Raw genomic sequence first — 12,440 nt, 5'->3', positions numbered from 1 at the left:
ATAAGGGCATTGATATACATATATATATATATATTTTTTTTTTTTATTCTATTTTTTTGACATTTAAAAAAGTTTCAGAGATAGAGATAAAGAGACCGTGGGAGAGGAATAGTTAATGAAATCACACACATAAGAGCAAGAAATTGACAAAACAGATTGTCATGGTGCTTTTTCATCACAGTTCAGAGTCAGTCCATGAAGATTGTGCCTGTTCATCGTGCAGACGGTGAATGAAAAGCTGCCAGCTTCAGTTTAATATCACTCTTCGCTGGATACATTTTTCTCCACAGATCTGATTCACATTTAAGTTTTTTTTTAATGATATATCCCATGATTCCACTTCTTCCAGCGATCTGGCTATGATACATTTCCAAAGGAACCTAAAAAAGGACAGAAAGATTAATGCACAAGTTCAGCATTTTGGGAAATATGCTTATTGGCTTTCTGGCAGTCAAATGAGAGGATCAATAAGCAATCTTGTGTTTGTCCTGCTAGTTTAGCATAAAGACTGGAAACAGGGGGAAACAGCTAGGCTAGCTCTGTCCAAAAATAAAAATATCTGCCTGATTTCCACTTTGTGGGCACAGAAAAAAACTACAGCTCCAATGAAAAAAAATGACACAAGGTCCACAGACCATAGGAAGTACTTTCATCAATACCCATAAAACTCACCAATTTTTTTAAATTTTCTAGTTGTCGCCTCATCTGTCTAAAAACTGTGAACAGCGTTCAGTCCACTCTCTCCTGCTGTGATTACAGACATGTCTGAACTAACTACGACACCGTGTACTCGCCTCTTCTGTCAAACCCTCGAATGAGTGGAGCTCATGGCAAATACAGAAGGTCATTAGAAAACATAAATATTTAATAAACAATAATATAGACGTTGACCATCCTTATCTTAACATATGAAGTGAAGCATGACATGTTGAGAGAGGCTCTGTTCTAAGGTTGGTACTCCATTTATTTCCATTTTAACTTTGGATTGTTGCAGTTTTATGGGGTGTTATATGTCTTGTTTTGACTCTGAACAGTTACCAGAGAGCAGAGCCCCCAGCCAAGAAATAGTCCCACAAATAAACGCCCATAAAAGACATTTTTACACTTCACTTCAGTCAGGTTAACCAAAGAAAGATATAACATGTTAATTAGTGAGCTTTAGTGATAGTGGTTTTTTTCATCTTCCAACAGAGCCAAACTAGCTGTTTTCCCTGTTTCTAGTCTGAAGCTCCATATTTATACAGACAGACATGAGAGTGGTATTAATCTTCACATTTAACTCTGAGTAAAGATGTTGAACAGTTCTTCTAAAGGCAATGTTAGTGAATGGAGTGTTAAGTAAAAACACACACCGTCCCCTCTGCTGAGCAGCTGCAGGTTGCGTCCCTCCTCCTGCACCTGAAGCTGCAGCACCTGTTGCAGCAGCTCCTGTCGAAGCGTCTCTTGCACTAATCCCATCCTCTCCAGCTTCTCCCCATTCAGACGCAGCAGTGCCCGGCCTGTGAGGTGAAAGCAGAGGCCTCAAAAATCTGTTTCACGTTTGAACGGCAATTCTTGAATCCTCCTTCTCTTCGTATCAATTCTTGTTAACTAAGCAGTGTGACCTGTGATAGCGTGGTGGGAGAACGCCTCCACGTAGGTCAGGTAATTGTGTGGACAGTGTTTCTTCAGCCATTTACAGACATCTTGTTGTGACCAGAGGACGACAGGGCGGATCAGGCTGGGCTGCGTCGGGCTTGTGTGATATATCCCATAACTGTCGCTGGAGCAGTACTGCAGCCACACAGACGGACAGACAGGAAGACATACGATTAAATACAGAGAATGTGGACATTCATTAAATGATTAGTTTGACATTTTGAGAAATATGATTATTTGCTTTCATGCCAGAAGTTGGATTATAAGACTGATACCATTATTGTGCCTGAGCCTGAACCTGACCTTGGCTGGAACTGTGGCATTCAAATTCCCACATCTATATACGATCAGATCAATAAACACATGGTTTTTCTTCACTGTACATTATGTGTGACTTCTGCAAACACTGCTTCTAACAATTCAGTATCAATCAGTATCAAACACTTTCAGACAAACAGGCCAAGTTACAGAAACATGCACACATATGGGCCCGCTATACATGAGAAAGATACATGAACAAGAACAAGTTTCAAACTCATTAAAGCACGTTGGGATGATCACAGCCATATGTGCACGGAGATCAAACACTGCATAAAGGAACATAAGCGAACATGCAGCAGCAGCAGCTCCTGCAGCAGCACAGACAGAGGAGCATGTAGGGTAGTGTGATCTTGAGATCCGGCTCTTTAATCTTAAAGATGTGCAGGATGTAAAACTGTGGAGGACTAATCAAACTGGGCCTTTGATCAGTCAATCAGCTTTAAAAATTCAGCAGGTTCAGCGTTTCTACAACTCAGATTTTCTCAGATGCGAGAAAAAAAAAAGAAAAAAAAAAAAGGCTGGCTTACATTTAAGAGTGAGTGAGGAAGATTTGTGCTACAAGTCTGCTTAATACATCAGTCTGCTGATAACTCTATCTGCTGCAGAGTAACATGCTACTGTTTTATCTATATTGTACATGCTTCAGCTAAGAAAGATATTTGTTTTCTAAAATACAATTCACAATATGTTTTTAATGCAGCTCCATTATAAGAACACTTATCTTCTGAGGCTACTTTTGTGCATTATACATTATTATATAACTGTGTTCATAATCTATCAAATCTCCTTATGTCTAAAACTCAACATTCATATTTCCTGTTTCTAAAAAACACTATGGTGGTTTAAAATCTAAGATGTCTACAAATTATTTCCTAAATGTACTGTAAATATTCCATCTGACAAAGACTGACAATGTGTTGCTTCTTTCCAAGTTGGATCAAGTATATTTTTTTTGTATCCTGACATAACCCGATATAACCTGACTGGCAATAGGTGCTGCTCCCTAATATGTTGCACTGTGGCCATTAGTGAGTCTCTGTGTAGATACATGTATTCTGAAGGACTGCTGCCTCTCATACTGTGTAGTCGTAAATTCAAAAGTTGTTTTAATGTAGTTATAATGCTGCTGACATGTTTCATATGGAGCAACGGTGTTCCTGAATTCATCAATAATAGATTGTTTTGAATGTGTCAAACAGGCTGCATTCAGAGTGCAACACTGTCACCAAAATCCCATATGTCGTCACTTCTACTACGGCTGCGAGTAATCATTTTAATTATTAATCAATCTCAACTGTTTTGTTGATTAAGTGATTAACTGTTTGGCTGACAACGTGTCAGAAAACGGTGAAAATGGCTCTCAAAAAAAATGCTGCCAATCTCTCTCAACAGTTAATGAGTATTGTGTTGTTCTGTGTGTACTTTGGTAGTTGGGGGATAAATGATGGCGGTGGTCAGATGACAGAGAGAGAGACTATAATGAGTGTTTACTCTTTTTCTTCTCAGGATCATGCACAATCCGACATGTACAGTGTGAAGAGAGGGGACATGCAGAATAAGAGGAACTAATTGAAGGAGAAAAAGCTGAACTGTGAAGAAAGTGAAAATACTGTACACACGCTGCAGTGCAGCACATTCTTCCAACAACACTGATTAAGTTCATGTTCCTCAAGACAAAAATAAACTGGCCACTATATTATGTGCATCCAAGAAGATTGAAGCAAACAAACAATGCACTGTCTACAGCTCTGTTATCAGCCCAGTCCAGTTCTATGTTTGCAGCTTTAGCTTCAGCTCATAACCGCCTTTTAAAGAGCCTTTCATGGAGTGAAGACAAAGGCGTGGACTCTCTGACTTGTAACCGAGGGCTTTAAATGAGGCCAGTTTACAACACGAATGAATTGTCTCCGTTGACGGCACTGACTGCGCGAGCAGACAATGGCGTATCAGATAACAAAATGAATATGAACTAAAAGATTTAATTTACACTGGAGCAGAATCACCACTGGAAGTGGAATGACGATGTTTCACATAAAGAGATCCATATAAGAAAGGCTTTGCATAATGTTTATTTACCTGCAACAACAATCACAGGCTGTATACCATCAAACTAAATTCAGTTTCTTTCTGCTCTCGGACAGTGGTGCTGCAGCAAAGCGCGAGTGTTGGAGGACCTGTGCTATTTAAAGCCATGGTAAAAAGCCCACAAACCCGCTGGGGGAGAAAGCAGCGTCCATTCTCTGCTAACAAAGTGCCCATCTGCCCAACAATGGACGATGACCAGCCGCATTTGTCAGACTACGAATCTTTTCTTTCAGACTTTTCTTTACAGAGATCTGACAGAAAATTTAAGTGAAGATTGTTTTGCATGTGTACTCGTGTTGATAAGACGACAAGGAAAGGATTTGTTTTAATGATTTCTTAAGAAGGTATTTGATTTGTTTTGTATCTAGATGACTTGAATTTAGAAATGCAGAGGGACTGATAATGGAAAGTTGAAAACACACAACACTACCACTTTCTTTCTTTTGTCATGCATCTGGTTTTTTTTTTGCCGTTATTCTGACAGCAACAGTGAGAGAGTCAGGAAGGTCAGACTGAGAGAAAGGGGATGACATACAGCAAAGGGCCACGGACCAGGTGAGCCACTGGGACGCCCCTGTCATGCATCTTTAATGATTGTTATTACATAAAATGCAACCACTACTGTCAACGTAAAAACTAAATTATAGATTTTCACTTGAATTTTATGACTTATTTGGATTAATTCAAGTAATTCAAACCAAATTTCCTGTACTTCTGCTATTTAAACACAAACTGAAATCTGAATTCTCCTTCCTTTTTGCACATTGAAATGTAAATATTTTTTTGGCATTTTTTCCACATTATTGCAGAAAAACAGCTTTTGCATGCACAGCCTCATTATTGTGTATGTGGTGCATTGCACTGGCTTCAAACAGATGTCTGTGATGCACTGAGCCAAATGGGGAATTGATGAAGTTTGACCCGAGCTGCACTGATCACTGCTGATCACTACTTGGTCTGAAAGATTGACTAAAAACTAATCGGTCTACTTGCATTTGGACAATAACAAATTGGCCACGTATCAAAACCGGAAAAGAAAGATGTTCATTCAGCGAAATATCAGCATTCAGGTGCAGTGACCAGGCTTGCTACAAGAACACTGTTTGAGTCTCTAAAAGCTAGCAATCTACTACTAGTAACATTAGCACTGTAGTTAAAGTGGCACCACTTAGTGCAGCTCCAGAGGGAGGTTTGGAAGGGTAAATACTGAGCCAACCGGCCCAAAGCAAACAGCGCAAGACCCTTGTTTTTTTGCTGCTCTCTCTCACGTTTTTAAGTTTTAATTGCTGCAAGATGTAACTTTTCTCTACTTTAGCAGTTAAGCTAGCATTAGCTGTCTCTCTTTCATGGGCCCAGTTGTGTTGATGATTAATGTCTGACTAGACTATTAAAACTCACAGCAAGTGATATTCCTGTAACCTCACCCTCTGTACATTATGGAGTAATGGAGGGGGTAATAAAATCACAGATGGGACTAAGCATCAGCTAACAACATTGGCTGTTGGAGTATGAGTTGCGCTTCAATCTACTTTTACCACCTGCCACATAAATATCGCATAAATCCACTGACCAGTACCAACATCGCTGGTTGGAAATTACACTTTTGAAGCAAAAGCATTTTAAGCAATACTGCTATTACTTTTCGCACAGTACCATCATGCTTAATTAAGTAGAAACAGATGCTTGCTACTAGGAGAAAACAGAAAACCAGAGGGGGGGGGGGGGGGGGGGGGGCATGTTGAGATCATGTAGGTGTTCAGTACCTGCAGGGACTCTGTGCCCGGCTGCTGCAGCAGCTTCACCGTTCTGCCTCCTGCTGTTTTCTGTCCACGCCCGTCGTGCCAGGTTAGGTTCCCACCTGTCCGTCGACTCAACTGGTGCTTGAAGTCCTCAGGCAGAGCCCTGTACTCCACAGCTGGCCTGCAGAAACTGAAACTGGATGCCGCTGGAGAGATAAAAGAATCAAGTGTAATGATTAAACAGCCAGACCTAACTATAATCACTGACAATGTAAAAACAGCACAAAACTTGCTCTGCAAAAACCTCCTTTGCTCTGCGTGACTTGAAAACAAAAGCCAGTGTTGAATCCAACTAGACACCCTGTCATTCACGGATGATCTCATTATAAAGTACCTGCTCGTGCCTGCTAGAATGAAACTGAGAAGGCATGAGGCAATGCTCAAGGTGTTCAAAGTTATCTGAGCCTGGACAACCTCCTGGGTAATTTCTAGAAGTCACTGTGCAGGTATAACTGTTACTTTGTGCAGACCTTGTAGGTGAACTTTGGAGCTGTGAGACGAGCCACTTTCTCATCATTACGAAGAGGCCTGTAGGCAGACATCCAAGCCCACTCAACAGCAGGTGGCTTCCCAAACACCCAGTAATTAAAGAAAGTGTGGAACTACAGTAAACACACTGTTACTGGCACAGATTCTGGCAGAAAGCCACGGGTCATTACTGATTCATGTGCCAGATTGGTAGGATTTTTTGCTGTGCTTGAAGCTCTGCAGATGTGTTTGTGTGCGCGCAACGCATACTTTCAATATCTTAAATTGACTAAGAGAATTTGAAAAGAGGACAGAATGAGAGGCTGACACGGGGGACGTGGGGTTTGAAGAGATGAAAGAGTGTCTTTTGGGGTTTTTTTTTAGCTTTGTGCCTTTTCTTTCTGTCATTCAACATCTCCCGCTGAGAGTGGAGCAAAGCTGAGTCTTGCAATCATCAAGGCGAACCAGCAGCATTGAATTAATATGAATAAAACTCTGTATGCAATTTTTTATTTCTTTGAGGTGTAACCCCAAGACTGTGCATGTATGAACCCTCCTTTCACAGTGTTATTACTCCCCCAGGCTGATGCTGTAAACACAAATGAGCTGCTTTCACAGATTGAATAGTGATAATTAAGACCACTTGTCTGACTCAGTTTTCACCTCCTTTAGTTTTGCACATCTATGGGAGGAAAAAAGTCCTCATTAACTAACACACATACTTCCAGCACTGCATAGGAAAACACTTTCATGAACCAATATCTTACGAAATGTGTTGTGAAGAGTCTCCTGCCTGCAATATGCTTCACTTATACGTATACTGGTTCAATCTAAACTGTAGATTAAAGCCTTTGTTGGTAGTATCGGAAAAATTTCTGACAACAAAAACAAACAAAAAAACCTACACCAACCTGCATTTAGAATAAAATAAAAGATGCTAAGATCACATGAAAGAAATTCACGAGGGCTGTAGAGAGCAATTGTTGGGATGAAGTCTATTCAAGAGTAACTTAAAGTGAGTCCCTGCAAAATAAAAAAAAAACAACAACAAAACAACAACTGACCACTACAACAGTCAGATTATTGAACTGGTGATGCTGGTTTCCTCCAGTGAGCTGTCCGTTTCAGCACCAGCTGATTGTCCATCAGCAGACCACCTTTCATCCTCCTGCTGTTTCTTAAAACCACCATAATGTTTCTATAATGTGTCCACAGGCGCTCATACACCACCGAGTTCAAATCTGCCCTGCTGCTCTGTCCTGTGTGTTTAGCTGTTAATGTAATGTTTTTTACACCATGTTCATACTGGGATGATGGTAAACTACAGCAGGGGTTTTTTCTTTTAACCAGCGACCACTAACACACCGGCCAAACCGGTCTGGCAAGTATTGAGTTTGTCCAACGAGCTCATGCGTGGCTTAAGCTGAAGTTTGAGGCTATTTCAAAGAAAATATGCAAGAATTTAACCCAGTGTAACCAACAGAAAGCTGCCTACCGTCCACAGCCATGGTGTTTCCGCTCCGTAGTGGATCTAGTCAAAGCCTGGCATCGTCCCCCGGTGACGGACACAGGCTGCGGCGGGTCCCGCACCCACCTCTCCGCCTCTCCGCCTCTCCGCGCCGCGTCTACCGACAAAAGTTTGCGCTTGGTCCGTCAGGAGGAAGGACGCTCCACATCCTCTGAGTGGTCCTGCCGGTCTGACGGGGGGTGGCGGTGGAGGTGGAGGTGGGGGGGGGGGGGGGGGGTGCCTTAAAACCAGCTCACGTCGTCCACGGTGTCACACGCTTCTGCTGGTGTCTGTGGGCTGAAGTTGGTGACAGCCGAACAGGAATGTCGCCGAGCAGCTGGTTGACTGGCTCCGCTTGAGTGTGTGTGTGTGTGTGTGTGTGTGTGTGTGTGTGTGTGTGTGTGTGTGTGTGTGTGTGGTTTCTATCTGTGTCGTGAGAATCAGAAGCGCGGCTTTTTCTCAAGAGCCTGCATGAGCGCAGTGAGCTCAAAGTGCAGCCCCGGGCCCTGTAATTAACGCAGCCAGTGGAGACTGAAAAACAGCCGGATGAAAAGGCTTCTCATCGCTGCAGCATCCAACATAAGGAATTCCCCTTCGCCTTTTTCTTCAAGAAAGGGAGCTCTGTGCGAGCCTGTGGGCAACGGGCCCGCTCTGTGATGGACCCTCTATGTGGGGTTTGTCCAGAAGAGCTGCAGGACATCAGGGCAGATATCAGAGAGCACTGTTCCTGCTCCCACCTGCCCATAAAGTCACTCCATTGATCATATCTTCTCTTAGGATAGCAGTGGATGAGGTGACCTCTCAGCATCACAGCGCCAAACATCACCACAAACCAATCATAGTCATTCAAAATGCTATGATATGAAACTGTGGTCATTTTTCCTTCTTGTTTGGAATTTACAAATTGGTTTTAATTTTTGTTTCATTCAATCTTTATTGTTTTCATTTAATGTCATGTCTTCCTCTGTGGTGTTGAGCTTATATGATCAGATATCAAAGGCTGCACATAGAAGATGAACATTTATTGATTTTTTAAGCAAAAAGAAATAAATACAACCTCTGCAGAAAACAAACATTAAAAATCAGGCTTTGTTTAAATGTTAATGCATTGCTAAAAAGCAGAGAGTTAAAACAACACATAGTTCCCAAATTTTAGGGGTTCATAAGTAATTGGACACTCAGCTAATAAATGTTTTCTGAACAGCTGGGGGTCTTTTCAACATCAGTTCATGAGTTTCAGTCTTTGGTTTAAGATAGAATGACTTTGAATACGTCTTACCTCTGCAAGAACTCCAGAGTTGATCCCAGTTCTGGTGGATAAGTCATGTTGAGGCAGTAGTTTGTTTCAAACATCAGTACAAGGTCATCGCCAAAATTGGGAACACTGCCATTGACAATGGTCTGGTCCGCTGCAATCATAAAGTGTCCAGCTGTCAGGGGAGAACCGGCTACGGTACACAACATAGGAAAAAGTCACAAAGTTAAAAAGAACGGTCTAACATCATGACCATCAAAACCTACAATGAGTAACTACTGTAAAATATTTTCCCATTATTTGGCTTATCTGTGGCACAATAACAACAAAACATTCATACACAAATTTTACCTTATCCCAATTTTCCTCTCAATATGTTAAAATATTCATAATGAAAAATTAAACTAAATACAGTTTTGAAATGCTAAAATATTGGATGCAGATTGTTTATTTATTTTCACTGGTAGTCACATATGGTCAACGATGCAATCAGTGAACACAACGATGCATGATGTGCTTGGAAGCTGATCAACTTCAGATGGTTGAAACACTTCATCAGCCAGCAAGGAACAACCTGCCCTGGTCTTCACTAAAATGGTTCAAAAGCAGCGTAAGAAACCAGGGAAGATCAGGATCTAGATGCTTGGCTTTGGCGATATCCATGCCTGCTGGAAGTCGGGTCTTCTCCCTCACTTATGCTGCATGTCTGTCTTTTTAGGTAAAGACAAAGGTTTCTCCCTCATCATGTTGTCAACTCTTCTCTGCAGCTTCTTGGTAAGAGAGTCATAACCACTACCTGCAACTTGATCTTCAATAACATCTCTGAATGCCAGAGTTCAAACTATCTTCCTATCAATTTCACTAAGATGTTTCTTCCCTGGTGTGGGGCAGAGGGCTAGGATTCCCCCTACAGTCAGATCAGTGGCTGCTCTTTGTTTTCAAGCTTCCTGGTAATCTCTGATGCCATTTCACTCCAAGTGCCAGTTGCTGGCCGCTGGAGTGTTTCTATAAGAAGTTGGGAGTGCTTCTTGAGCTTGAGGTAGACAGCAGAGAGTTGGAATTGCCCACATAGTATTCACCTGGAGAGGGCAGCCAATACAAATAGTGATTCAATACATTTTTGTCTTCACTATCGGCCCTGAACATAATTAAAACATAATAGGTCTACAACACACACAAAACATTGTTGACAACGATTGGCTTTTTTTTTTTTTTCCTCTATATGAGCACCAACTATAACAGATGTAGCTCGTAAACTTCTATTAAACCCGGTCACAGAGCTCAGTTAAATGATTTATCATGTGGCTGGTTTGGTGCATAGCAGGGATCTACCCCAATACAGTCATTCGATAACAACTCACCTATGACCTCCAAGTTGATGTCTTGGATTTTCTTGAAAAAAAAAATCATCTGAAAGCTTCTATGAAATTAATGGGACCTCGCAAAATCCTACAGCTCACCTTCAAATACTGTTTTAGTTAACAATTTTTAAAGTTTGGCTCTTGGAGCTAAATTTCATCATTTTTGCAATTCTCTGTAAGCCTCACCAATCCCTTATTTTCCACTAGGTTAGGCTGAAATTTGTACAGAACAGCCAAGAAAACCTAAGGACAATTTACCACATCTGTTCATTTAAATAATTGTTGTTTAATGTTTGAACAAACAATCTTCAGTTTTCAAAAATTAATATTTCTTGCAACCAAATTTTCTGTGTAATATACAATTCTGTGTAATAGTAATATAGTTCTTTCACTTCTAGAAGTTATTTGGTCCTGCATTTGAATTTAAGATTTTTTTATGGGAACGTCCTAATATTGCATAAATATAAATAACATAAATATGTTATATTACAAATTTTTTATGTAAATACCTTGTTTTTTGGTATTTTACAGTGACTGTAATTTTACATTCAGTGGTTTTATTTAAGATATTTGTACAATGTTGTGTAATGTACGGTGGCGCTGAGAGCTCAGTGCACTGCAACTTGAGAAAACACATGCAAATTCAGAAACCATCTTCATCAATTTGACAACACATGCGTTGCAAATATTCACAACACAAACAAATAGAGAAACAAGCTGCAAGTAGCACAGGCAACAACAGAAATGTTTCCAGGGGACACTAAAAAGTGATGAACCTGGCTGGGACGTACTGGCATGCATGGATTGTAATGAATAATGACAGAAACTGTTTGTTTTATTCATTTTGAAAAAGCAACAGCCAGCGGGGAAACTCCAACACTTGGCCAATGGTGCACCTTCATGACTCAATAATGTGTCATTCGGCTCGATCACTCAACTCTATCACTGACTCACTCAGTGACAGACATTAACGTTTACAGGGCTGGTCCCACTCTCGCATACCAACCAAAAATCAGAAATTCTTAACTTATTTATGTGAACATAAAGTTTTTATGTCATTTAAACAGTCCTTAACATTTGTGTGGACTTAACAAAAAATTGTGTCGAGGATGGATTGGGGTTTAGAGTGGTGGTCTAAGGTGGCCTATAAATACATAAAACGGCCTAAAAAAATGAGGGCATACTGAACTTGTTTATCCACTGCTACAAGCCTTACTAGAGCTTCAGGGAATAGCCGAGGGACTGCCCCTGAAGGATCTGGACTAAAATACATTTTGCGGTTCTCATCTGTATATTTATAAATATTTCACACTTTTATATCAGGCTGCTCTGGTTTTCAAACAGTTTAGTTGAAATTGACCTAAAAGCAAAAACAAAACTCTATAAAAAATCTGACACTGCAGCTGTTTATATTATTAAGCAGGAGAAAATGTGATTTATTTATTTTTCTCGTACAGATTAAAACACGATTGTCGTCCTGAGGCAGATTTTGGCAGGGCCCTGTAGTGATGAAAGTATGACGATGAAAGCTCATTAGAAAGATCAAGGTATCACATGAAACCCAAAATTTAAACAGATCTGGGCATGGAACTTGATAAGAGAAAGAGGTGAATGTGTGCAGGTGTTCTGTTGTACACTGATGGAGAGACACAGACGTTTGTTATAGGATATTGAAATCTTCTAAATAGCCCCAAAAGAAAATAAAAACATAACTAAAGATCCTCAATGCTTTAATTTTACATCTTTGCTTTAAGTCAAACAACAGAATCACAATATCATTATTATTATTATTCTGGTTGCACCACTCCCTAGTCCAACATGATTCTCAAACAAATAAAGCTGTGGAAAATGTCATTGTTGTAAGATATCAAATAAAACACTATTAAAAGAGTGAACAAACACACTGATATAAAACATCCTATTGTACAATCTGTCTCAGATTCAAGTCAATAACTCTCTTCTAAAAATGTAAAGGTAAACATAATTATAGGGAAATATGTTACTTC

General features: G+C 40.4%; 1 protein-coding gene across 5 annotated transcripts in view; it reads right to left on the bottom strand.

The window, feature by feature from the left end:
* Positions 1-23: 23 nt before the first annotated feature.
* Positions 24-12,440, bottom strand: part of samd10a (sterile alpha motif domain containing 10a) — a 42,405-nt gene continuing 29,988 nt past the window's right edge. For 3 of the 5 annotated variants that reach the window (XM_071477075.1, XM_071477074.1, XM_071477076.1), the window contains 5 exons: positions 7,807-9,227; positions 5,808-5,989; positions 1,605-1,773; positions 1,353-1,499; positions 24-380 (listed from right to left, as the gene is read on the bottom strand). In XM_071477075.1, coding sequence (XP_071333176.1) covers positions 358-380; positions 1,353-1,499; positions 1,605-1,773; positions 5,808-5,989; positions 7,807-7,819 — 534 coding nt within the window. In that variant the 5' untranslated portion in view covers positions 7,820-9,227 and the 3' untranslated portion in view covers positions 24-357. Of the gene's footprint in view, positions 381-1,352; positions 1,500-1,604; positions 1,774-5,807; positions 5,990-7,806; positions 10,778-12,440 lie in introns of those variants that run through there. The other 2 variants (XM_071477073.1, XM_071477072.1) reach the window with 2 other exon arrangements.

Source organism: Trachinotus anak, unplaced genomic scaffold (assembly GCF_046630095.1).
Source record: "Trachinotus anak isolate AG129_WGS33_773 ecotype Australia unplaced genomic scaffold, CSIRO_AGI_Tana_v1 ptg000004l, whole genome shotgun sequence".
NCBI classification, from domain to species: Eukaryota; Metazoa; Chordata; class Actinopteri; order Carangiformes; family Carangidae; genus Trachinotus; species Trachinotus anak.
The sequence above is the reverse complement of the archived record's forward strand: the minus strand, read 5'-3'. Positions and strand labels throughout refer to the sequence as shown.